A 23,544-nucleotide genomic window follows, 5' to 3' on the forward strand; every position below is an offset into this window, starting at 1 on the left:
TTTCCAGATGTACTTTCTACAATTGGCAGAACACTTGTTTTGTAAAGCATTGTCCTGAAGTAATAGCATAGCAACAGCAAGTTAAAACAGAACTGAACCAAGTTAATAGTGTTTAAGCTGTTTGCTGTATTCACATGTACATTCAATCAGAATGAAATAAACAAAAAGTTTGATATAGGTGGATCTTCCTAAGGTGATGTTATTGGGACAACAGCATTGTGCTTCTTTTCTGTAAACATATCATCAGTGGCTTGCACTAAGTTTAAATCCAGAAAGCCTTTCTCTGGTACACAGTGGCTATAAATGCCAAATCAATTTTCAACAGATAATAAAATCCATGTTTTACAATCAGCAATGCAATGTTTTACTACCCAGAATGTAAGCTAATAATATATAGTTCTGCTAAATGGAACATGCAGATATACTGTTTAAAAAAGGGCTGGCTGTGAGATGATGGATCATTTCGGCTGGGACCTTATAGCTTATGTGTACAAATGTTTTGAAAATATCACATGATGTAACCATGTGTTTAAAATTATAGCCAGTTAAGTTCTCTGCTAAGAAAAATATGTGGGCAATTTATGAAATGCACTCCAGGATGGAGATGTCTTAAGTAAAACCAGATTTGAAAACACTCCCTCCTCCTTTTTCCCCCCCTGGAAACATGAACTTAAAAAGTTTTGCAGCCACATCTGGAGAGCAGAAGTAAAGAAGGGGTGGTCTGACCTAATACCAGCCATCTTCTGAAAGAACAGCATTATTTCTGGGCTGCAATGACTGTGATTAGTGATTGTCCTTTTAAGGCAACTATCCTGAAGATTGCTAAGGGCAACAATAAAGCATTCTGTAGGCCAACATCTGCTATTTGAAAGGATGGTAAAATGACTGGTAGATTTGTGATTTTACAAAACAACAACCACCCCAACCCTAAACCAATGCTAATAACAAAACAAATTCATAAACTGTGGCTGATATTTTGTTTAAAAAGTGAACAGTATAAAATTACCGCCATTCTGTACAATTTTAATTATGTCTACTCAGAGGTAATTCCTACTAAATTCAAGATATTATAAAGCTCCACCTTAAAGACATTGAAAAGTAAGACCTAGTTTCATAGTATTATTATAGGACTGTGTATTGTGGACTAATTTCAAATGTTATGTAGTACAATGTCATGTACTGCTACTATCCATATATCTATATGAATTTATTTAAAATATTCACTTTATTGTGCTGTAATTCTCCCTTCCCAGCAGGAGTGGCTTTAGAAAGGCAAACATTTATAGCTAATCACACTTGTAACTATTTGTAAGAGTGTTATTGCTATACTTAAAACCATAAAAAATATGAGTACTGTATGTAATCCCTCATTTTTTTCTTGCAGTGCAAGAATCCTAAACACCTGAATTTCTTGCAAGAATGCTTCCCCAAAACTCAAGGCACTTACATACAACAACAATGACATAATATTGATTTCATAAAATTTAAACATCTTTTCCTCTCCTGAGCATTATATCTTTATTTTAAAAGTACAAAATCTTTCCCAGATGGCTAATAATGCCGATTTGGAGGAAAAAATACCAACAATATAATAATAAAAGGCTGAAATATGCTATGAACAGATTGAGAGGCAGTGCATCCTAAAGGAAGGAGGGGTAAGGGACTACAGATGGGTGTCAAAAATAGCCAAGTGTCAGATCTGCTCAAGTATCTCCATTCTGGCACATGCTCTCAGTCACAGCTGTTAGGGTATTCTCTGTATCCAAGTGCAAGATTTCTAACACTCAGAGCTAACATTAAGACTCTCTCTTCCCAAAGCCTCACTTGTACATCATTTTTGTTTCCAGTTAAAAAGTCTGCTGGAAATTAAAATTTTATGTAATTATTAAATTCTACCCACTGATAAGTCTCTATAGAAACAATTGGAGTTCCACCCCTTTGTATTAAAGATGCATGGTGATTTAACTAGTAGGTAAATTAAGTAATTTGAGAGCCAATGACTTATTAAGTTTAAAGATACAGATACTGTATATAGATATGCACATGCTTTAGACGCTCTGTGACAGTTTAAGCATCACAAAACTATTTATTTCTAAGACCGTCTTTATAACAAACATAACATTCCAAAGAAGCATTTACAGTTTATATATCCCTACATGCAAAACTCCTATAGAAAACATTGCAGCCTTTCAATGTGAAGGATCACTGCAGTCATAGCTATGTAACTAATTAAGATTACTTTTCTCAGAATATAAGATCTGCTCATTATCACTTCCAGACAAAGAGTTAAAACTGGTATTTTCTATCTTTGGTTGATATTTAGTCAAATTAATCTGCCTCTATCTCTGCACCAATTCTCAGCCTTGTACTATAAGCACATATATTCTCACTTTCTTGATTTGGGACTGCAATTGTGACCAAACAAAAAACCAGTGATATAAATGACCAGGAATGCACATCCTAGAGGAAAATAAATTCTTCAAACACTGGCAATACCTACATACAACTGTGGTCAAAGCAAACTGGCAGATACTATTTCAAAACACCATCTGTGATGGGTACACACTCTTCAGCCAAGACAGCATCTTTTCTTCTCCTCCTCCCTACCTAAAATAACCAATCAGTTGTAGAATCACTCGCTATATATATATGTAAACTAATTATCATGACATGAATATGTTGCAAACATACATGTACATTGCAAAATGCACACTGAAAAGATTCCATTCTTCCTTCATTTACAAAAGATTCTCTTTTCCTCTCACACACACATACTCCCCCCCCTCAAAAAAAATCCCTTCACATAATTTACTCGACACCAATGAAATATTTCCACTGGCAGTACCATTTATCAATTAGGCAAGAGGTCAAGGTCCAAGGATAATATTTTCAGGAGGAAACTGACATGCTAAAAATTTCCACTTCCATAACAGTTTCACTCATTCAGCAGATATGCAATTTTAAGGAGATGTTAAGGAGAAACACGGTTCCACTATTCAGCTGCTGCTTGTGAAAGACAGCGGGTTGGTTTTAAGTGCAAAATCAGAAGCAATCTGTTATATTCCCTCTCATTTCAGGTCTCTAACACAAACAGCTTTTCCAAAAGCTCATTGTAAGGACTTTCCTCGCAATTACACAAGTCTTCCTTCCTTGATGTAAGATTCACAGATAAAAGAATATAGTCAAACATAAGAAATAAAACCCATTTTCTCATCACAAACTCACTGAATCGTGCATCCACAGGCAGACAGGCTGGCCACTGCGTTTTCTTCCTTTAATTTTCAACATTGCAATTTATTATACCCTAAATAATCCTTGTCTCTCTTTATCTCTCTCTCTCTCTCTCTCTCTCACACACACACACACACACACACACACACACACACTCGCTAACACACTTTACACAGCCCGCTACAAATAGGATGCAATTCACATTTCAAACTATTCTTTGCGTATGCCAACCCCAAAGTCTTCAGTTTATCTGTCAAAAAAATCTGTCCATAAAATGATTAGTGCTTAGAAGAAAAATCAAGGAAGAACGAAAGGGAAAGGGGGGTCACTTACCAGGCATTATGAATAAAACAGAGCCACAGTAACCGATTCTCTCCTAAAGGCGAGGTTATTTAGGTCTCAGTGCCTCCTGTTCTGGAATGAACACAGAGAAACAAGGAGGGCCATCCTAACTGATTGTGCCTCTGTAGCTGGAAGCAGGATGCTGGGCTCATACATTTGCAAAGACAGATGGAGAGCTGACACTCTGTATTGCACTTGGAGCAGAAATGTGAATGATGACAGGAGCACATGTGGCCTTGAACCTAACCCCGTCTCTTCAGGCAGAACAATGACAGGGATGGGTGTGCAAATTATCACAGCCCCCCAGCTGACTTCTTCTACTGTACCTTTCACGGCAAGTTCCAGAGGACCAAAAGAACAGATAGCAAAATGCAGAGTGATAAAGCTGAACACTGAATTATTCATTTTCTCCCTCTTTAAAAGTTAACCCTTTCTTCCAGAGAAAGCATCTATTAAAAACCTGCACTTCCTTCTCTCTTTCTCTGCCCAATTAATGGCTATAAAATGTTAAAAGGGGAAGGGGGAGCTGAACCTGGATTGCTAATTTTAAAGTGCAGAAGGAATTGGCTTAAGCATGCAGGTTTATTTTTCAGGGAAACGGGAATAATTTTGCTGTTGAGATATGGTTTTTTATCACTGTGAGCGGAGTATCAAAATCACTCCTTTTGTCAGGCTCTCAATGGTATGTATAAAATAGAACACACTTAAAGGCAGTCCAGTTTCATTTTACCACAATGCATTTAATCCCCCTGGGATTCTAGCATTGATACGCTCCAAACATTTGTGGCTTACTCTCCCCTCTACCTTGCATATCAAACTGTGGGAGATGTAAACAAAAATCTTCCCTGCAAAGCTTTTCTCAAAAGCTAAACAATCGTGTTCTTCCCATTTTTTTTTATTTCTGCGCATCTCTTAAATGTTTATTCTTTCCATGAATAACATATGCCTGGCTAGGTTCAATGCACTCTTCCTTATTAAGCTTTAATGGACACCATGATACATAAAACTACAAGTCTTTGTTACAGTGCTTTATCTAAAGCCGCCTATTTTCTTCTCAGCAGTCTGTCTTCTGTCCTTTGTAAAGCATCCTCTGCTTCATAGGCGAAACAGAAGCTTGATCCTCATATACTTTCCACAATGAATTCAGGCTTACGCAAAATTCTAAGCAAGAGGAAAAACCAACTCTATTCACTCATCCACTATCCCCGCCTATTAAAAAAGCAAAAAAAAAATAAAAAAATTACCACATCTTGTTTCCAATTTTAGCTCCATTCAAACAAAGCCATATTGCTGCATTCTCTCTAAACATTTAGCGAAATTTATATGTTCATGTCAATATACCAGGGGAAAAAAGAGATATAAATATGTCCACTTTATAAAGCAATGTTCTGGACCTAACAAAATGTAATCTACTGAGTATGTGTTGTATTCATTGTCTTTTTCTTCAAGGAAGGAAGGAAGGAAGGAAGGAAGGAAGGAAGGAAGGAAGGAAGGAAGGAAGGAAGGAAGGAAGGAAAGAAAGAAGGAAGGAAGGAAAGAAAGAAGGAAAGAAAGAAAGAAGGAAGGAAGGAAATATAAGTAGGAATTGTCTAATGAACTACTTGGCACTTTGAAGCAAACTGATTATACTTGCTATTGATCATGTATTAAATGATGTACTATACTTTCAAGCAAGCAGGGGAGGAAGGGAGGGAGGCAGAGAGAAGGGGGAGTGGGGGAGGGAGAGAGAAGTCTACTGCTGAATTTGTGGTATTTGTTTTTAAAGAAAAAATTGTACAATGTTTCCTCAATGTCAACCGTAAGAACATAATGGTATTTATTTGGAGGACAACAGCAGTCAGATGTCGAATGTATATTACATAATACAATTCTGAGGGATGTAGGAAATGAGAACAAAACTCTTATAAAGCAAAAAGTGTTACAGACATCATCAGCTAACCTGAAAAGAAGAAAGCAAAAGAGAACACAATGATAATATTTATGCAGTGAAGTGTTTAAGAGAGACCACTATTTCTTTATTTATGATTTAAAAGCAAACACATAAGACTATGCTTCAGATGTGAATAGGCAGGGGGCATTTTTGCTAATGGAAAAGCAGTGTTTCATCACTGCACAAGTAAGGCAGATGTAGCTTTAGAAACAGAGGAGAAAAGAATGGGTCTAAAAGTACTACCACATTTAAATAAAATAGAATTCTATTCAATCTTAAAAGTGGGTCAATATCAACACATTTTAAATCCTTAAACTATGGCTCAGAACATTGAATGCTACCATATGCTGTGTGATTATGCATCTTTTCTATGTGTAAAAAGGCTTTTTAAGCTGTTATCTGACTACAGTAATTGCCATTTAAATTGATCCACGTCAACAAAAACTGGATCCCTAGAGATTCTCACCTAGAAGACTACTTATGGAAGGGGGCTCACAGAATGCCTGTACATCTGAGGCCTACTTCAGCATTTTCTCAAGCAGCCAGATGCAGAATAATATACTTGCCCTGCCACCCCCTCCCATATTTAATACCCAAGCAACTCATTTGCCAGTTCTCCTTAAATAAATACTTCTAGATTTTTAAATTTTTTAATGCACTCGTGCAATGCTGTAACAGTTTTTATTCAACTTAATGTTTTGTTTTCCATGAAATGAACCTTAAATAAGCAACAACAATTAAGATCATCTGAATAGCGATTAACAGTTCTGAAAACTAACAGTATTCCTTGCGTGATTTGCACAGAATCCCCTCATCAATACAAGAAACTAAACATATTGCTTTTTCTTGCATGCAGAGAAATGTAGTGTACTTACAAAACTATAATGTCACAAAATTATCCACAGGAGAGAATATTCCCACAAGCTAGAGCCTTAAGCCTATAACTTCTTGTGCAATCAGGTGTGCTGAAATTAATGTAGGCATAATAAAACAATATGCAGGTCAGGATAGTGGCCTGTAGCTTTAAAACAGACTCTTTTCCTCCTTGTGCTTATACTAACTTACTACAATAGATGAAAGTCCCTTGAATTGCATATATAGTTGATGAACGTTCTTTGTTATCAGCAGCTATGGAAGAAAATGCTTTTCTGAGGGTCTTTCCAACTTCCCCTCTCTTCTCACAGACTGTTGTGATACATTGTGACTTCACATAGCTACTATTAAGTGAGTTAATTCAAAGGCATTGAAACCTCATTGATCCTAATTGAAAGCAATACAGCCAACCAAATAGTTTTCTATCCCATCTGTTCTGGCCTGCCACCAGCTATTCAGTTCAAGACAATTAATAGTTTCAGATAGTCTGACTGACCCAATAAAGGCACTCATTTAAGCAGGACTGCATTAACAAAGTGAAAAACCTAGGGCAAAATGGGTTCAAATGGAGCATTTTACTCCTACTTGGCATTAACAAAGCTGGATAATGCTTATTCTGACTTTTTATGTGCAAGGCTTGATAAACTGAATGAGAAGGCACTCAATGATCAGGCAACGAGCACTGATGAATGGTCATTAGGACACCCCCTCATCTAGAGGCAAAGCTACTCCATGAAGTAGCATGCCAGTTGAAAAGAACAGACTCCATAATCTCTACTCACTTGTTCCATTTTTCTACTCAGGCCACTGGCCACCAAATGAGGCTGACATATTGGAAAATAATATTTTATGGGTGACCGACGAGTGAAGAAAGAAGCATTCATTGGACTTTTGAATTCTGATCTGCTAGGTTTTGTCAGATCCCAAAGATTGGATTTTTCCACTCAGCTGGAAGTCATCAGTGTTTTCACTAGAAATTTTACTGACAAGGCAAACCCACCTAACAGATGAAGTGTTGAGGGTTTTTTTTTGTGTGTGTGGAGAAATTCCTTTTGGACACTTTCCTAACTTTATTCATTAGACTGTCAATGTGATGTACAGTAAACACAGTATCAAATGAAATCATTTATTAATGTCTTGCACTGAGTGACAGTATTTCCTATTATATTTCTCTAGGAAATTTCTAAGTCACTTTCCTCTCGTTAAAAAACATTGAAAACAGTTTTCCAGTAATGTGTTTTGTCTTATTTCATATTAAGATGAAAATTAGATGTGTCACACCTTTTACAAAAGATTAATCTGTGTGTAAAGACCTGCATTTAGATATCATAACTGTACTCAAGTTAGAGCACAAATGTTCCAACAGAGATCAGAGATTCAAATAATTGATTTTCTTCTTAGTCCTGCCATGACGCAGTACCTACACTAAACCTTTAACAAAGACAATTTTCTTTCCACTAAAAAAAATCATTAAAATAATTCATGATGACATGTGATTTGTGTTTTCAATTTGTATCTTGAAGAAAAAAGTATGATGACAACACTTTGCCACAATACTTTGTTTCTTAAAAAAGTACCTATGTTTAGAGACTAGCGAATGTATATATTTTTGTATTGGGGGGGGGGAGTTTTTTTTTCTTATTCTCAATATGCTTTGGGATAGGTGGTTCAGAGAATCCCCATATATAATAATCTTAAAAGAGGTCCTAAGTATTAAATGTACACATATACAGATATCTTAGAAGGAGGGCAATACTGGCCATGATGGTGACAAATGTCAGCATCATAGCAACCTGGCTGCATACTAAATATAATAAATAAAATCTAAATCCAATTAGTGAAGTTATGTAAAATTAGCACACAAGATAAAATTATATACACCTAATTCAAGGCATTTCAAACTGGAAATAAGCTACTGTCCAAAGACATTCTACAAGTAACATAAATACGTATTATGAATAATCAATTACTATCTTGCAATTCACTTTGCAAACTGAAAAGGGACTAGAGATCCATCTTTTCAATGAAACAAGTGCTATACCTTCAACTTTATATTCAATCATAAATATATAATAAAAAATATCTGTAACCTATCATACAGACTTCCATATAACCAATGAAGCTAATTAATGTCCAGAAATCTTATTCTGAGCACAGATGTAATAATCTCTCAAATGATTTGAATCTCTTATACCTGACATTAAAACCAATCCATTGTTGTTTCTTTATACATCCATACATAGAAACAAACACCTTTGGTATGCTCAATGCATTATAGGTTCCAAAATGGAATACCGTAATTCCTTTAGATAAATATTAGACCCCCACTTATCATTATATTTTTTAAAAGGAGCATTTTGATGTGTTTTTCACCCTTTTTGGAGGGGATTGCAATAGAACAGTGAACTCTTTTTTTGGTCCCAGTGTCATCACCTCCCCATTCTGACAGAGAGAGCGAGTTAGTTTTGTTAAAATGCAAAGGGTTGATAGCATATGCTCCAATGAACTTTCCCTCCTCTCAGTACCAGAGACAAAAACCTGCAGCTCTGGCAGCCATCTGGACAGATTTTTCTGAATACCACACCACACTGCAAGCAACATTTCAGAGCTCCAGAGCTCTGTGGAACCATTCATGAGATACCAGTTTCATTCCCCCAACCCCCCCGCTTTTTTTTTTGTTTTGTTTTATTATAACAAACAAATGCTAAAAAGGATTGTGGGCAGCATGTTTAAAGGGAACAAAAAGATTTCAAAATTCTCCACATATGGCCACCCGAGTTCCTAACTTTCACTTCATGCTAAAGATTGTTTAAAATTTAGAATTATCTGTGTATATGTGGGAGAAAGGGAGGGAGAACTTCAGGAAGGCTGAACTGATAGAATCCATATATTAACATATCCAATTGGATTCCAAAGAAAATAACCTATGTCAGCCAAACTTGGACCTTTTTATGACAAATACTCTACAGAAATATCTCTGTACACAATTACCTATTTGGGTGGAACTGCTTTTTCTTATATCAAGTGTTGCCTGTTTGCAATGGAGTGAGAGACAACTTTCAATGATCATATTTAACTTCAAAAAGCTATATATTTAGATGAAATTGAGGCAGAGGTGTTATTAATTGGTTTGAAATAGTATGTCTTGCTAAAGAATCACTAAACTAAATGAATGCAGGGAAGCAAACCATCTGATATCAATTTTTACTTTGAATATATTGCTCTTTAGAAGGATTTTATTGTTCTAAACTTAAAAGACGGCTTTACTCTGAGTAGGATCTTGTGTTTCAGTTGTACACAGCTCTTTATTAAAAGGGATTAAGACATTCTTCATAAAATCCACCAGGTGGAGCAAATATGCAACACTATAGAGCTCTCTACATAAATTCAGATGACTAAACTACAGTAATACTATAAGGAGAGACTGCTACTTAAGGAACACTTTTTCCTTTTCAACTTCTTTTACTATTTAATATATCCATTAGCAATACTCTAGAGCTGCTAATTTACACACCAATGTTATCCAAATACTTTGGTTAGTGGAATTTGCCTCACTGGAATAGATTTCTCATCACTTGTCTTTAAATTATCCTAGCCGAAGTCCCAGGCTTTGGGAAGTGGTTATGGTTGAGTTACTAGCCTACACTGCAGAAGACAGAAAGAAAATAAATGCCATTCTCTCTCCTTAATTAAAGGAGAACTTTCCAGCAGTTGTTGATGGTTGGAATAACAATAGCAATAACACTTAGACTTATATACCACTTTATAGTGCTTTACAGCCCTCTCTATGCGGTTTACAGAGTCAGCATATTGCCCCAACAATGGGTCCTCATTTTACCCATCTCGGAAGGATGGAAGGCTGAGTCAACCTTGAGCCTGGTGAGATTCAAACTGCCAAACTGCAGACAGCTTGCAGTCAGCAGAAGCAGCCTGCAGTATTGCACTCTAACCACTGCACTACCATCCTCCTGTACACATATCAACCCGAGTGTTGCACCATTCTTTCCTGTAATTCTGAGTAATATGAAAATATCAGGTACATGCCACCTGGTGTGTTGTGCTTGTTTAAGGTTCCTCAAACAGATAGGTCTGGATTAGTGAAGTTAGAGAATCCCACAAACATTAGCTGAATTTGTACTACACTGCTCAAAAAAATAAAGGTAACACAAAAATAAGACATCCTAGATCTGAATGAATGAAATATTCTTATTAAATACTTCATTCATTACATAGTTGAATGTGCTGACAACAAAATCACACAAAAATTATCAATGGAAATCAAATTTAGCAACCCATGGAGGTCTGGATTTGGAGTTACACTCAAAATTAAAGTGGAAAAAAATACTACAGGCTGATCCAACTTTGATGTAATGTCCTTAAAACAAATCAAAATGAGGCTCAGTAGCATGTGCGGCCTGCATGTGTCTGTATGACCTCCCTACAATGCCTGAGCATGCTCCTGATGAGCTGGCAGATGGTCTTCTGAGGGATCTCTTCCCACACCTGGAATAAAGCATCCCCCAACTCCTGGACAGTCTGTGGTGCAACGTGGTGTGGGTGCATGGAGCAAGACATGATGTCCCAGATGTGCTCAATTGGATTCAGGTCTGGGGAATGGGTGGGCCAGTCCATAGCATCAATGCCTTCATCTTGCAGGAACTGCTGACACACTCCAGCCACATGAGGTCTAGCATTGTCTTGCATTAGGAGGAACCCAGGGCCAACCGCACCAGCATATGGTCTCACAAGGGGTCTGAGGATCTCATCTCGGTACCTAATGGCAGTCAGGCTACCTGTGGCAAGCACATGGAGGGCTGTGCAACCAACCCCCTAAAGAAATGCCACCCCACACCATTACTGACCCACTGCCAAACCGGTCATGCTGGAGGATGTTGCAGGCAGCAGAACGTTCTCCACAGCATCTCCAGACCCTGTCATGTCTGTCACGTGCTCAGTATGAACCTGCTTTCATCTGTGAAGAGCACAGGGTGCCAGTGGTGAATTTGCCAATTTTGGTGTTCTCTGGCAAATGCCAAATGTCCTGCACAGTGTTGCGCTGTAAGCACAACCCCCACCTGTGGACGTAGGGCCTTCATACCACCCTCATGGAGTCTGTTTCTGACAGTTTGAGCCGCCACATGCACATTTGTGGCCCGCTGGAGGTCATTTTGCAGGGCTCTGGCAGTGCTCCTCCTGTCCCTCTTTGCACAAAGGCGGAGATAGCGGTTCTGATGCTGGGTTGTTGCCCTCCTATGGCCTCCTCCACATCTCCTGATGTACCGGCCTGTCTCCTGGTAGCGCCTCCACACTATGGACACTACGCTGACAGACACAGCAAACCTTCTTGCCACAGTTCGCACTGATGTGCCATCCTGGATGAGATGCACTACCTGAGCCACTTGTGTGGGTTGTAGACTCCGTCTCATGCTACCACTAGAGTGAAAGCACTGCCAGCATTCAAAAGTGACCAAACCATCAGCCAGAAAGCATAGGAACTGAGAAGTGGTCTGTGGTCACCACCTGCAGAACCACTCCTTTATTGGGGATGTCTTGCTAACTGCCTATGCTTTCCACCTGTTGTCTATTCCATTTGCACAACAGCATGTGAAATTGATTGTTAATCAGTGTTGCTACCTAAGTGGATAGTTTGATTTCACAGAAGTGTGATTGACTTGGAATTATATTGTGTTGTTTAAGTGTTCCCTTTATTTTTTTGAGCAGTGTATTTGAAGTGCTATTTCTATGGGAAATATGGTAAATGGTTTCAGCTTGACCAAAAAGTCCATGAAAATTTTCAAACATATATGTTTAATATGTATTTCATGTTGATAAAATATTCAGCGGTGGTATTCAGCAGGTTCTGACTAGTACTGGAGAACCGGTAGCGGAAATTTTGAGTAGTTTGGAGAACTAGTAAATGCCACCTCTGACTGGCCCCTCCCCCATCTATTTTCTGCCTCTTGAGTCCCAGCTGATTGGTTGGGTCTTCTTCTTTTGCCTGCACAGGAGAACGGAGCTGGAAAGCAGGTTAGTGGGGTGGGGAGGGAATGGGGATTTTACAGTATCCTTACCCTGCCACACCCACCAAGCCACACCCACAGAACTGGTAGAAAATATTTTTTGAATCCCACCACTTGAAATACTGCAGTAAATGATAAAAAGAATGTACACCTATTTTCAATTTACGGTTGACAAAGTCACAGAGTAATTAGAAAGCAAAATAATAATAATAATAATTACTGAAGATTCAGGCATTCCAACAGCATCCTATTTTAGCATTGCTATAATCAGGTCCGTACTATTCAGTTATATCTATTTTTTTTCTGTAATTTTTTTCCTGTAAATTAATAATGAGACTCTTCTTTTAAAAATTTGTACTGTTTTCCTCTAATGGAATCTTTCTTTTTTCCATATTCCATATTTTTCCACAAGAAGATTAGCAACGGTCTAAACCCCAACTGTAATTGTGCGCTTGCAAGCCTCAGCGGTGCACAATTCACACTAAATCAAATAGTCACATTATTCAAACTCACACTAATTGCAACCCTCCTGTACACATATCAACCAGTGTTGCACCATTCTTTCCTGTACTTCTGAGTAATATGAAAATATTATATGATAGATATCAGAGTAAACATAATTCCCTAAAGGACGATCTTTAACTTTGGCTCTTACCTTTTACTATGAGTACCTTCGTTACAATTTTGGCTTGTCAAATTATTTTAATGTTGTCACAAAAGCTTCTCAAGTCACATCTATAACTCATCCTAACTCATTTAAGAAACATATAGCTTTTGTCAAGGATTTATTTATTGATTTCTCAAATTCATACAGGTAATCCTTGACCTATCACCAAAACTGGAACCAAAATTTCTGTTGCTAAGTATGGCAGTTGTTAAGTGAGTCATTCCTGATTTTATGACCCTTTTGCATGGCTGTTCAGCAAATTGCTGCAGTTATTAAATGAATTGTGTAGTTATTAAGCAAATCCAACTCTCACATTGATTTTGTTGTCAGAAGTTGGCTAGGAAGGTCGCTTATGGAAATCATGTGACCCTGGGATATTGCAACCATTATAAATATATGCTGGTTGCAAAGTGTCCAAATTTTGATCCTGTGAATGTGCCGCTTCTGCAATGGTCGTAAGTTCAAGGACTTGTTGAAAGTCATTTTGTTTCAGTGCCGTTGTAACTCTGAACTGTCGTGAAATGAATGGTTTCAGTAGAGGACTATCTGTATAGTAGATTTGCTTTATTGATGGCAAGTATTGTGGACACCTTGATGGAAATACGCTTGATGAAATCAGATTTGACCTAAGGTAGCGGAACAGTACTGTAGTATACTGTAATAAAATATGGGGAGAACAAAGTCACAATAAATTAAACTGGCACATCGAGGCTCCTCCCAGATAAACCTCCCTGTGCAGTGGTTGGGAGAAAATAATCAATAACCTATGATATGGATTGTGTTCTATATACACTTTCTCCACAACAACCCCTCAGTTTACGTCATTTGCTAAAATTTCTGCATTCGAGGTAAGCCAATTGTTGCCTTCTGGCTGCTGACATTTTTGAGGAAACACTTCTTATTGGATAGTCCCTCGTTTGCTTTGACTTCTGGAATTGTGGGTGCTCCATAACTGGAAGTTTTCAAACAAAGGTTGGGTGGACATTGATCTGGAAATTTCCTCCCTAAATAGTGGTTTGGATTAGACGACCTTCAAAATCTCTTGCAACTCTAGGATTCTATGAAGAGCAGAAAGTAGCACAGGCTTGATTTCCTCCAGAATCCCTGAAGCTTTACCTGACCATCCCCAAGAAGTCTAGAAGGGTCTTGTAACATAGGTGACTAACAATGAGATTGCTTGAGATTATTCACAAGTGGCTCTGGCTGCTTGTACCTGTAACTCTTAAAGGTACTCAGTATCATGAACTGTGGCATCTTTCTGGTCTCCTTGTAAATCTAGGATCAACCATTTTACAATTGTTCTATTCCTTCCTGAGTGGAATCACTGAATCAGTGATTATGAGGAGAATATACTTATACTTAACTATACTTATGATTGCTGCAGTGTTTTGTACCCCAGGGCTCAATGTTTTCTTCATGTCATTTAACATTTACATGAGACTGCCAGAAAAGGTAATCTGGTGTTTGACGTAAAATATTTTCTGGCTGGCCCAGAGATTAAGTGAAGACTTTAGTAACTGGAGACTGCATGGAACAACAACAACAACAACAACAACAACAACAACAACAACAACAACAACAACAAAAGAACTTCTCTGAAATTGACTTGGCTTCTCCCATCCCAAGATGAGTTTGGGTACTGAACTTGTGATGTTGTTGGGCTACTATAATGTGAGTGCTGGGTACTATTTTAATGAAGGTTAATAGATATAAGATGATTATTTTTATTAGGGATTTAAAGGATACCTTCTTTTTTATGTTTGTACATTATATTGTAGTAGACTATCTCCAGTCTTTTATTAAGTAGCATCAAAATTATAAGAAAGAAGTATTTTGCTGTAAGTCTCTATTATTTGACATTTTCTTGAACACACCTATCACCAAGACTAGGTCTATTGAATAAAGGTCAGACATGGCAATCCTACAAGCCTTTTTAGAATACGCCATGTTTCTGGTACCACTAAGGAATCCAAGGATCCTGTGAAGGCAAAACACCGCAATAAAATTGAGACTCAGATAGTGGTGGTATTCAGCCGGTTTGTGTTGGATTGGGCGAACCGGTAGCAAGGATTTGGCATGGGTTGCTGAACTGGTAGTAAATTCTGGCTGGCCACACTCCCAACCTGGACACCCTCCCACCCGATCTCGCTTCACCCCGTCCACTTGACATTTGCCTAAGGTATTTTCTTTTTCTTTTTTCTCCCAACAATCAGCCGTACTTACGATCAGCTGTGCCGGGATTCCCCTTGTGAGGCCCAGGAAGGCAAAAAATTGAGGGAGAACTCAGCCCCCCCTACATTTTTTGCCCCCCCCCGAGGCTCTTATGAGGCCAGGAAACTCCCAAAATGGAGGATGGAGGGGTGCTGCATGCTACTCCCATGCTCTGTTTTTTTTTTCTTCCTGAGCCTTAGAGGAGCCTTATGGGAGCAAACCCCACCCCCCCACCCCCCAAGGCTCCTCTGAGGCCCAGAAGGCCCCCAAAATGGGTGGGGGGTGGCTGCAAAAAAAGCAAAAATAAAAGCCCTGCCCACCCAGTCACATGGCCACGCCCACCAAGCCATGCCCAGAGAACCGGTAGTAAAATAATTTCAATCCCACCACTGGGCTCAGGTATTTTGGCATTCGTTCTGCCATTTCCAGTTAGCTTTTCTTTAAAAAATATAGTTAATTTAAATCCACTCAAGAACTATTTTAAACTTGGAAGGCTGGAGAAACTTCTGGAATGTTTGGATCCAAATATTCTCCCATTCAACTCATGACACAGATTCCATTTCTCCCCTCCCCATTTTTTAACTTCCCGATATCAGAGCTTCAGATTTGTGGATTGTAAGGCTGCTCCAGATATTTCTTCAAGAGTCGAGTAGAGTTGATGTTAGTTTCCCCACTTCAATCTTGGAAGGAAAAATCCAACCTCTCATTTGATTCTCTGGAAAACTTTCCATATAACACAATAACCTAGTTTTACATAATTCTCATGTATATTATACTTACTAAAACATGCTTAAACATTTCACTTTCCGTCTTGCACATATAGCTCAATAGTTACACTATAGCAAACATTTAAAAATGCACCAAAAAAACCCTATTAAAATATTTTCCTCCTCCTTATTCTACAGTACTGCACGCTCTTTCAACCAAGCCTTCCTCGTCCCCAAATTAAGGCAAACAAACCAAAGATACTGAAAAATAGTTTTTATATAGGGATAATTTTAATCTCACAGTAGGGCATCTGTGCTTGTTTATGGCATAAACAGAGCACCTTAAAGAGTAATAAGATGCCACACTTGTAACCTTCAATGAACGAACAATCCATTTTTAAAATACAGCAAAGTCAGAATCTAACAAAGATCTACATTACCTCGATATGGATTTGCTGTGTTTATTTAATAGCAGGGGGAAAAGTCTTTTACACTGCACTATGTTTTTTCCCCACAAATATTTTTTTTTCCTGCAGGATTACAAGAATTGATTAAGTTTAGCATCGACTAAACTAAAAAAGGGATTGAGAAGCCAACTCGCCAACATGCTGTGATGTTGTAGCAGAGGTCAGCAATACACCAAGGCCAGAAATTATAAAAAGAAAGCATAAGCAGAGCCAACTCTTTTCCCCTTTTGAAAGAAAAAAAAAAAAACATTTGGCCTTTCTGCCAGAGTTGTCAGCACTGGGAGAACAGCACCGGCAGGAACCTCACATTCCTGACCAAGCCCTCTTGTATACAATGCCTCCTGAATGAAAGGAACTAAAGCCCAACAGAGATAGCTGACTGTCAGGAACCTGCCCTGACGTTAGTACATTGACAGGGTTGCCTTTCCAGGATATCGGAGCAACAACCTGCAGCGAGAGATACTGGATTTTCACAGGCTTCCAGATTGGATGTTTTGCTCTTCAGGTAATTAAACAAGGAAGCAGGCGCTTGAAAGTACAAAACTCAGCCAGTGCAGTGGCTCCAAACTTCTACATATCAGCTTCCGCAAGAACTGCCTGAAGCGTCAACATAATCTTCTAGATATGTGTATTCTCTGAGTGCCACAAAGGCACAAACTCTTCCTTCACTGAAGCAAATTTGCTAGTCTTTTCCAGAATTGTTCTAAGTAAGCAACTTTATAATGTTTTTTTTTATTTTATTTTAAAAAATAGAGATGGGAAGTAACCCTGTATCAACTGGAAATAAATTAGCTCTCTAAATATGTAAAGAGTAAAGGATATGTAAAGAATAAATCAGGGGAGTGATCTCTCCTGGACTGCAAAAATCTGAATGCTTAGGAGTAGATGTCAAATAATTAGAGTTCTCACTATCTCTTTGATGCCACCTGGTGGTCATCCATATATTGAACACAGACATGGTTGCCAGCAGATCATGTTAACTTTAATGGATGTCATTACTGCTTTTTTCAAAATATCTGCCTCCTTAATTATTGTTAAACCTTATCATAACCCAGAAATGTATCATAGGAACAATAATTTAAACAAGACTTAGGAATGAACAGAATGTAAATACAGAATTTCCCTTTCTTTTTTGTTTCAAGTCTCTTTTTTCTCTCTCTCTCCCTCCCTCCCCTCCCCCCTCTCTGTGTTTGTGTACACACACACACACACACACACACACACACACACCAACCAGATTTACTTGTACCCATACAGCAGAGATGTTTGAATTGTTTGATGCAGAACACATGGCTGGCAAGCAACACAGAAGCAAAGACCGGGAAGGCTTTGAAATTGATCTAATTTCCTACTGTTTAAAATGCCATGTGAAATAAAACATTTTTTAAAATTAAAAAGTGAGTAACATTCTGCTTTGTCTCAAGAATTTGTTGTATAGAACACAGGCTGAAAGACAAGAGAGGAGCAGTACAAAAGCAAGCTCGCTTGTCCATGTTCAACACAAAGAACATTAAACGAAAACAACTGACATGCTGCCAAATTCCTATAGAGGCAAAGAGATTCAAATAAATTGATTTCATGCCTCACACTGGCCTGGATCACTGAGCAGTGGTACAATATACTCAGAACTCTGTGTGAGGCAAAGCCTATTAATGGTATCAGACACTTACTATATTACCAAGAAAAATGCTTGCTCTCTCATGCACACATGCGGCCAAATCTGTTTCTAAAAAGAAGTAGAATAAATTAAAATAGATATTCATTTTATAAACTAAGGCTCCTTTGCCTACGTGATATCATCTTACAGGTTAACATATTTCTTTTAAAAGGTATGAATGTTTTAAAGGCAGTTTCTAACTGTTTTGAAGATGTGTTATGTTATATTCCCTACTTGCTCTAAGTAGCATTAAGCTGCAAGACCACTGCTATGGATTTTGTTTCCTTTGATGGAAAAGCATTGGAGATTGATGATACCCTACTTATGTTTACTTTACTTTTACAAGAAACAAATCAAACACGAGTGGGAAATGAAGTGTTTCCTAAGCCAGAGATGCTTCCCAGGCGGCACTCATTTCAATGAGCATGAGATTAAAAATCCTGCTCTGATCCTCTACATCAGAAATGGTATTCAGCAGGTTCTGACCAGTTCTGGAGAACCGGTAGCAGAAATTTCGAGTAGTTCAGAGAACTGGCAAATACCACCTCTGACTGGCCCCGCCCCCATCTATTCTCTATTCTCTGCTTCCTGAGTCCCAGCTGATTGGCTGGGTTTTCTTTTGTTGCCCTGCACAGGAGAACGGAGCTGGAAAGCAGGAGTTAGCGGGGTGGGAAGGGAATGGAGATTTTGCAGTAACCTTCCCCTGCCACACCCACCAAGCCACGCCCACAGAACCAGTAGTAAAAAAAAATGGAATCCTACCACTGCTCTACATGCCTTCAGACACCATTTCTGAAGTTTCTGCTACTATCCTTTCTAATATATGGATAATTTTTCCCCTTTTCAGTTGTTAGACCTATTGGTAAAATCATCTAGAAATTACAAATAACTAGCAATCTGTCCTAAAAGGAAAACATTGGGCAACGATATTCACACAAAACAATCAAAATATGTGGTAATAAGGTAACACCAACACAAGCCTTTGGAATTCCAATCTGGATCAAAATTTAGACTCACCAACCTCTGGAATTGAGTACAAGGAAACAGGTCCTTCAATATTTAGAGGGAAATTCAAGTTGTCTTACATTCAATAATTGTGTGAAACAGCTCCTGATGTTTATGGTCTTGATGTGGAGGGTGTGCATTACATATCATCTTGGATTAACAATGGAATGGTAACACAAAGGCCCACACTAATAAGACAAGAAGCCAAAGCAATAGGACTTCACTATAAGTATTGGATTTTCAAGAGATAGTTGTTACGGAAACACTCAAATGTGCTAGCTCTCTGGTTATCATTGTGTCATGTTTTTAATGCAGTATTGACTCAACACAATCCACTTTATTCTTTAAAAAAGCAACAACATAAAACTGGCAGAATTAAGGTGAGTCATAAGATCTCTTAAAGAGATTCCTAGGAACACCCTGAAAAATTTCCTTTAATTGCTCAAGTGAAAACAATTGATTTCTTATATTCCACACTGACTACAACCACAAAACTATGGAGACTTCAGTACAGGTTGTACCCTACCACAGTTGAGCCCAAAATTTCCATTGCTAATCAAGACAGTTGCTCAGTGAGTTTTACCCCATTTTATGATCCTTTTTGCTACTGATGTTAAGTGAATCACTGCAGTTGTTAAGTTAGTAACATGGTTATTAAGTGAATCTGGCTTTCCCATTGACTTTGTCTGTCAGAAAATCACAAAAGGTGATCATGTGAACCCAGGACATTGCAACCATTATGTATACATGGCAGTTGCCAAGCATCTGAATTCTGATCACATGACCATGGGGATATTGCAATGATTGTAAGTGTGAAAATGGTCATAAGTCACTTTTGCAGCGCCATTGTAACTTCAAGCAATCACTAAATACATGGTTTTGAAGACTACCTGTATTATTTTACTCAAATTATCAGCTATCTTTATTATTTCTTTTTTACAGCCATTGAACAGGCTTATGGCTCTAAAACAAACTTGAATACTCTGAATCTCCAACACCATTCCTCGTGGGTTTTGTTATACATTTATTGTCCTACTCTGATTCTAATCCATTTTAATATGCTTGTTGTTATATATTTTTATGAACCAAGTTATTAGCTCACAGATAGGGAATCAGGTAAATGTAATAGCAATAGCACTTAGATTTATATACTGCTTTACAGTGCTTTTACAGCCCTCTCTAAGCAGTTTACAGAGTCAGCATATTTTCCCCAACAACCTGGCTCCTCATTTTACTGACCTCGGACGGATGGAAAGCTGAGTCAACCTTGAGTCTGGTGAGATTCGAACTGCCAAGTTTCAGGCAGCCAGCAGAAAGAGCCTGCAGTACTGCACTCTAACCACTGCACCACCGCAGCTCAAAAGCCATGTTCCACATGTAACATGTTTCAGCTACAAACGTCTTTAAAACTTATTTTGAAACTGTATTTTCTGCATGAGTTGCTATATATGCAATTAACAACTATCACAATCCACCAGGATACTTAAAGCAATTAAGAAGTTGCTACATGAATACTTGAGCCTAATTCAACCATTATACTACTTTTAAATCTATTATTAATAGTAAAAGGAGCAAAAGCATATGTTAATTTTCCCTAGGGTCACTGATTATTTTTTAGGCAATTGTCTTTTCTTCTGCTCTAGGACAACTGATCAGAAAAGTTGTTGACAGAAAGAAATGAAAAGGGTTGAAGTAGATAATGGGTAATATGCGTGTCCCATGTCGTCCTTTTATTTTAACAATAAGCCCTACACTGCTCATCTCCATATAACAGAAAGGAACATCCATCACTGCGCCCCAAACATCGGTCTTAATTAAGCTCACAATCTTTAGCCAATAATTGTAGCTTATTTATGTTATATTGCTTATTTGTGCAATTTGACAAGTCAGCAATGAATAAGGCTATTGTAGTAACATGTTATACAATTAGAAAGCCAGTTTAATGCAATGGTTAAAGGTACTAATATTAGAAACTAGGGTACTTTAAATTCTAGTTCTGTCTTAGGGAATCAGCTGGGTGATTTTGGGCTCCTTCTCAACCCTAGGAGAAAGGCAGTGGCACTTCTGCAAATGTTGCCAAGAAAACTACTTAGAGATATCCAGGTAGTTGCCAAATTCAAGTTTTGTGTACTCCAGGTTCAGGAGTACATACTCTCAGGAGTATCAAACAGCATGGTTAAAAGTAAGGTTTTGTAATCAAAAACCTTTAAGAGCATGAGGTTGTCCTACACTCCAGAGCCATTGTCCCACTAACACCAACTATATAACTACTACCAGGAAGAACACCCCAATGAGGGTCATGTGAACCCATATAACAAAAGATCCATTTTTAAAAAACATTATGGAATCTAACAAAATTTTATTTAAATTCTGAAGCAAGCAGTCCAGCAGAATAATGAAAAAATAAAATGTTTCATGTTTCCTTTTTCTTCAAATACTGTTTTCCAGCTGAATTCTTCTTATTTTTAATATATGTTTTATATAATGTGTTGACTCTATTTTGTTTGTACTTCTGAATTTGGCCACTAGCCCAGCATTTTCTTATAGTCAGAGAACGGAAGTTGAACAGAATAGTCACCTCTTTAATTGTTCCATTTCAATCTGACTTACACAAACAAATGGATTGTGCTTGAGCCAGAAATCAGTTGTACTGAGAATTGCCGATTTTATGTACACTCCTGTAATATGGGAATAACTAGTACCCTCCAATTATTTTGCAAAACAACTGCATTTAGCTTCAACCATCATGATTTTTAGTATTTCATTAAATCCCCATGCTTGCAAAAACAAAGAAAGAATGTACCACAAGCCAGGGAACATATGTTATAGTTTGTTTAGAGATAACAACTATGGTTTGTCACTGAATAGGCCTTGGGTTTAGCTTGTCAACAAAATCAAGCTGTCCAAATTAAATCAAATATACAACAAAAGGGGTCAAGAGAACATACATTTTACTTCAGTTACTCCAAAACAAGGTTTACTATATAATCTGGATTCCTAGAATGTTATTTTAAAATTAAAACAAAATCACAGATACAATATGTGGGCATTTTTCTTTCTACATTTATTTTTCTTTCTACACTTATTTTTCCTGCTAATCACATTGACAATTTGAATCAGGTTTGATCTATCCTTTTGTTTTGTATTGTGTAGATGAAGGGGGATATCTATTTATCCCTATGTTATTGTTCATTACTAACATTTTAGAGAATTAGGATGACATCCAACTGACACAAGCAAGGACATAACTCATTCATTTTTCCATATTTCTGTAAAATAAATATGTGAAGGGAGGTTACTCAATATAATTACAACTGTAATTACTTAAAATTGTAAGTAAAATTACCATACAAAATATGGGCCTCAGAATACTAAAGGATGACTAAACATAAAGAAATGGTTGAATGGGATGATTAGTAGCAGTAATTTCTATGTACTAAATCAGAATATTTCTGCCTATACGTAAATGCGATAAGGCAGCTAGTTTGATCTAGTGGCTAAGATTCCAGGCTAGAAGCCAGGGGGCTGTAAATTATAGTCATGGAACAGGCCAGTTGGGTGACTTTGAGTCAATCTCTCTTGGGCAACTCCCAACATCAGACTCTGGCAATAAGCTAGTCAATTCTTGTTGACCAATCAATCACATATAATCACTAATTTTATTCTTACCTCTGAGAAGATGTATAATTCATGAGTATAATGAATTTCTTAGAAACTTTTGAGTATTAGTTTTCCAAAATACCTTGAAATATTGTTAGATATCTATTCCAAAAGTTCAAACAAACATAAATCAATTTTAAACAAATATAAGCATCAACAAATTAAAACAAGTAAGAAATTAAATAATCAATAAATGCAGCTTATATAAAGAATAAGAATTCCTATACAACCAGGTGAACCTTTTATTAGGGGTCTAGGCACTTCTGAAACCTCAACAAGATACATTCACACCACACTAAGTCATAAATATTGACTTCCATTATTTTTTAAATTGCTGTATCTTATGCTGTATGTGTGTTCTATACCTAAATGAAACTAACCAGAAGGTGGTTTCATAGTTTGTTGTAGGTTTGCTTATGAAAATACATAAGGAGTATTCTGCAAAATTGATTACACTTCTAGTCCTGTATTGTTTTGTGGTGATGTGTAAGAAGTAAATTAAACTTTGAATTTGAAATAGAAACAAAAACTATTATTGTTGATATAAAGATATTTCTCTGAACAAGCTCAGGTAAATTATAATACAATAATAAACAGCCAGTTTGGTGTAGTGATTAAAGCACCAGAAACTGGGAGACCGGGAATTCTAGTCCCATTTTAAGCATGAAGCCATCTGGGTGACTTTGGGTCAGTCATTCTCTCTCTCAGTTTCTAGGAAGCACGCAATGCCAAACCACTTCTGAAAATCTTGCCAATAAAACTGCAGGGACTAGT

At 37.6% G+C, this 23,544-nt stretch overlaps 1 protein-coding gene across 6 annotated transcripts in view; it reads right to left on the minus strand.

Moving 5' to 3' along the window:
- The window catches only part of RUNX1T1 (RUNX1 partner transcriptional co-repressor 1), a 148,804-nt gene that overhangs the window by 95,645 nt on the left and 29,615 nt on the right, over positions 1-23,544 (minus strand). The window contains exon 1 of one of the 6 annotated variants that reach the window (XM_087931493.1): positions 3,565-3,828. The exons of the other annotated variants lie outside the window; for them this stretch is intronic. Within the exon in view, the coding sequence (XP_087787619.1) occupies positions 3,565-3,571 (7 nt within the window). The 5' untranslated portion in view covers positions 3,572-3,828. Of the gene's footprint in view, positions 1-3,564; positions 3,829-23,544 lie in introns of those variants that run through there. 6 annotated transcript variants of the gene reach the window in all.

This window comes from Pseudonaja textilis, chromosome 3, assembly GCF_049901715.1.
Source record: "Pseudonaja textilis isolate UNSWEBS1 chromosome 3, rPseTex1.2, whole genome shotgun sequence".
Lineage (NCBI taxonomy): Eukaryota > Metazoa > Chordata > Lepidosauria > Squamata > Elapidae > Pseudonaja > Pseudonaja textilis.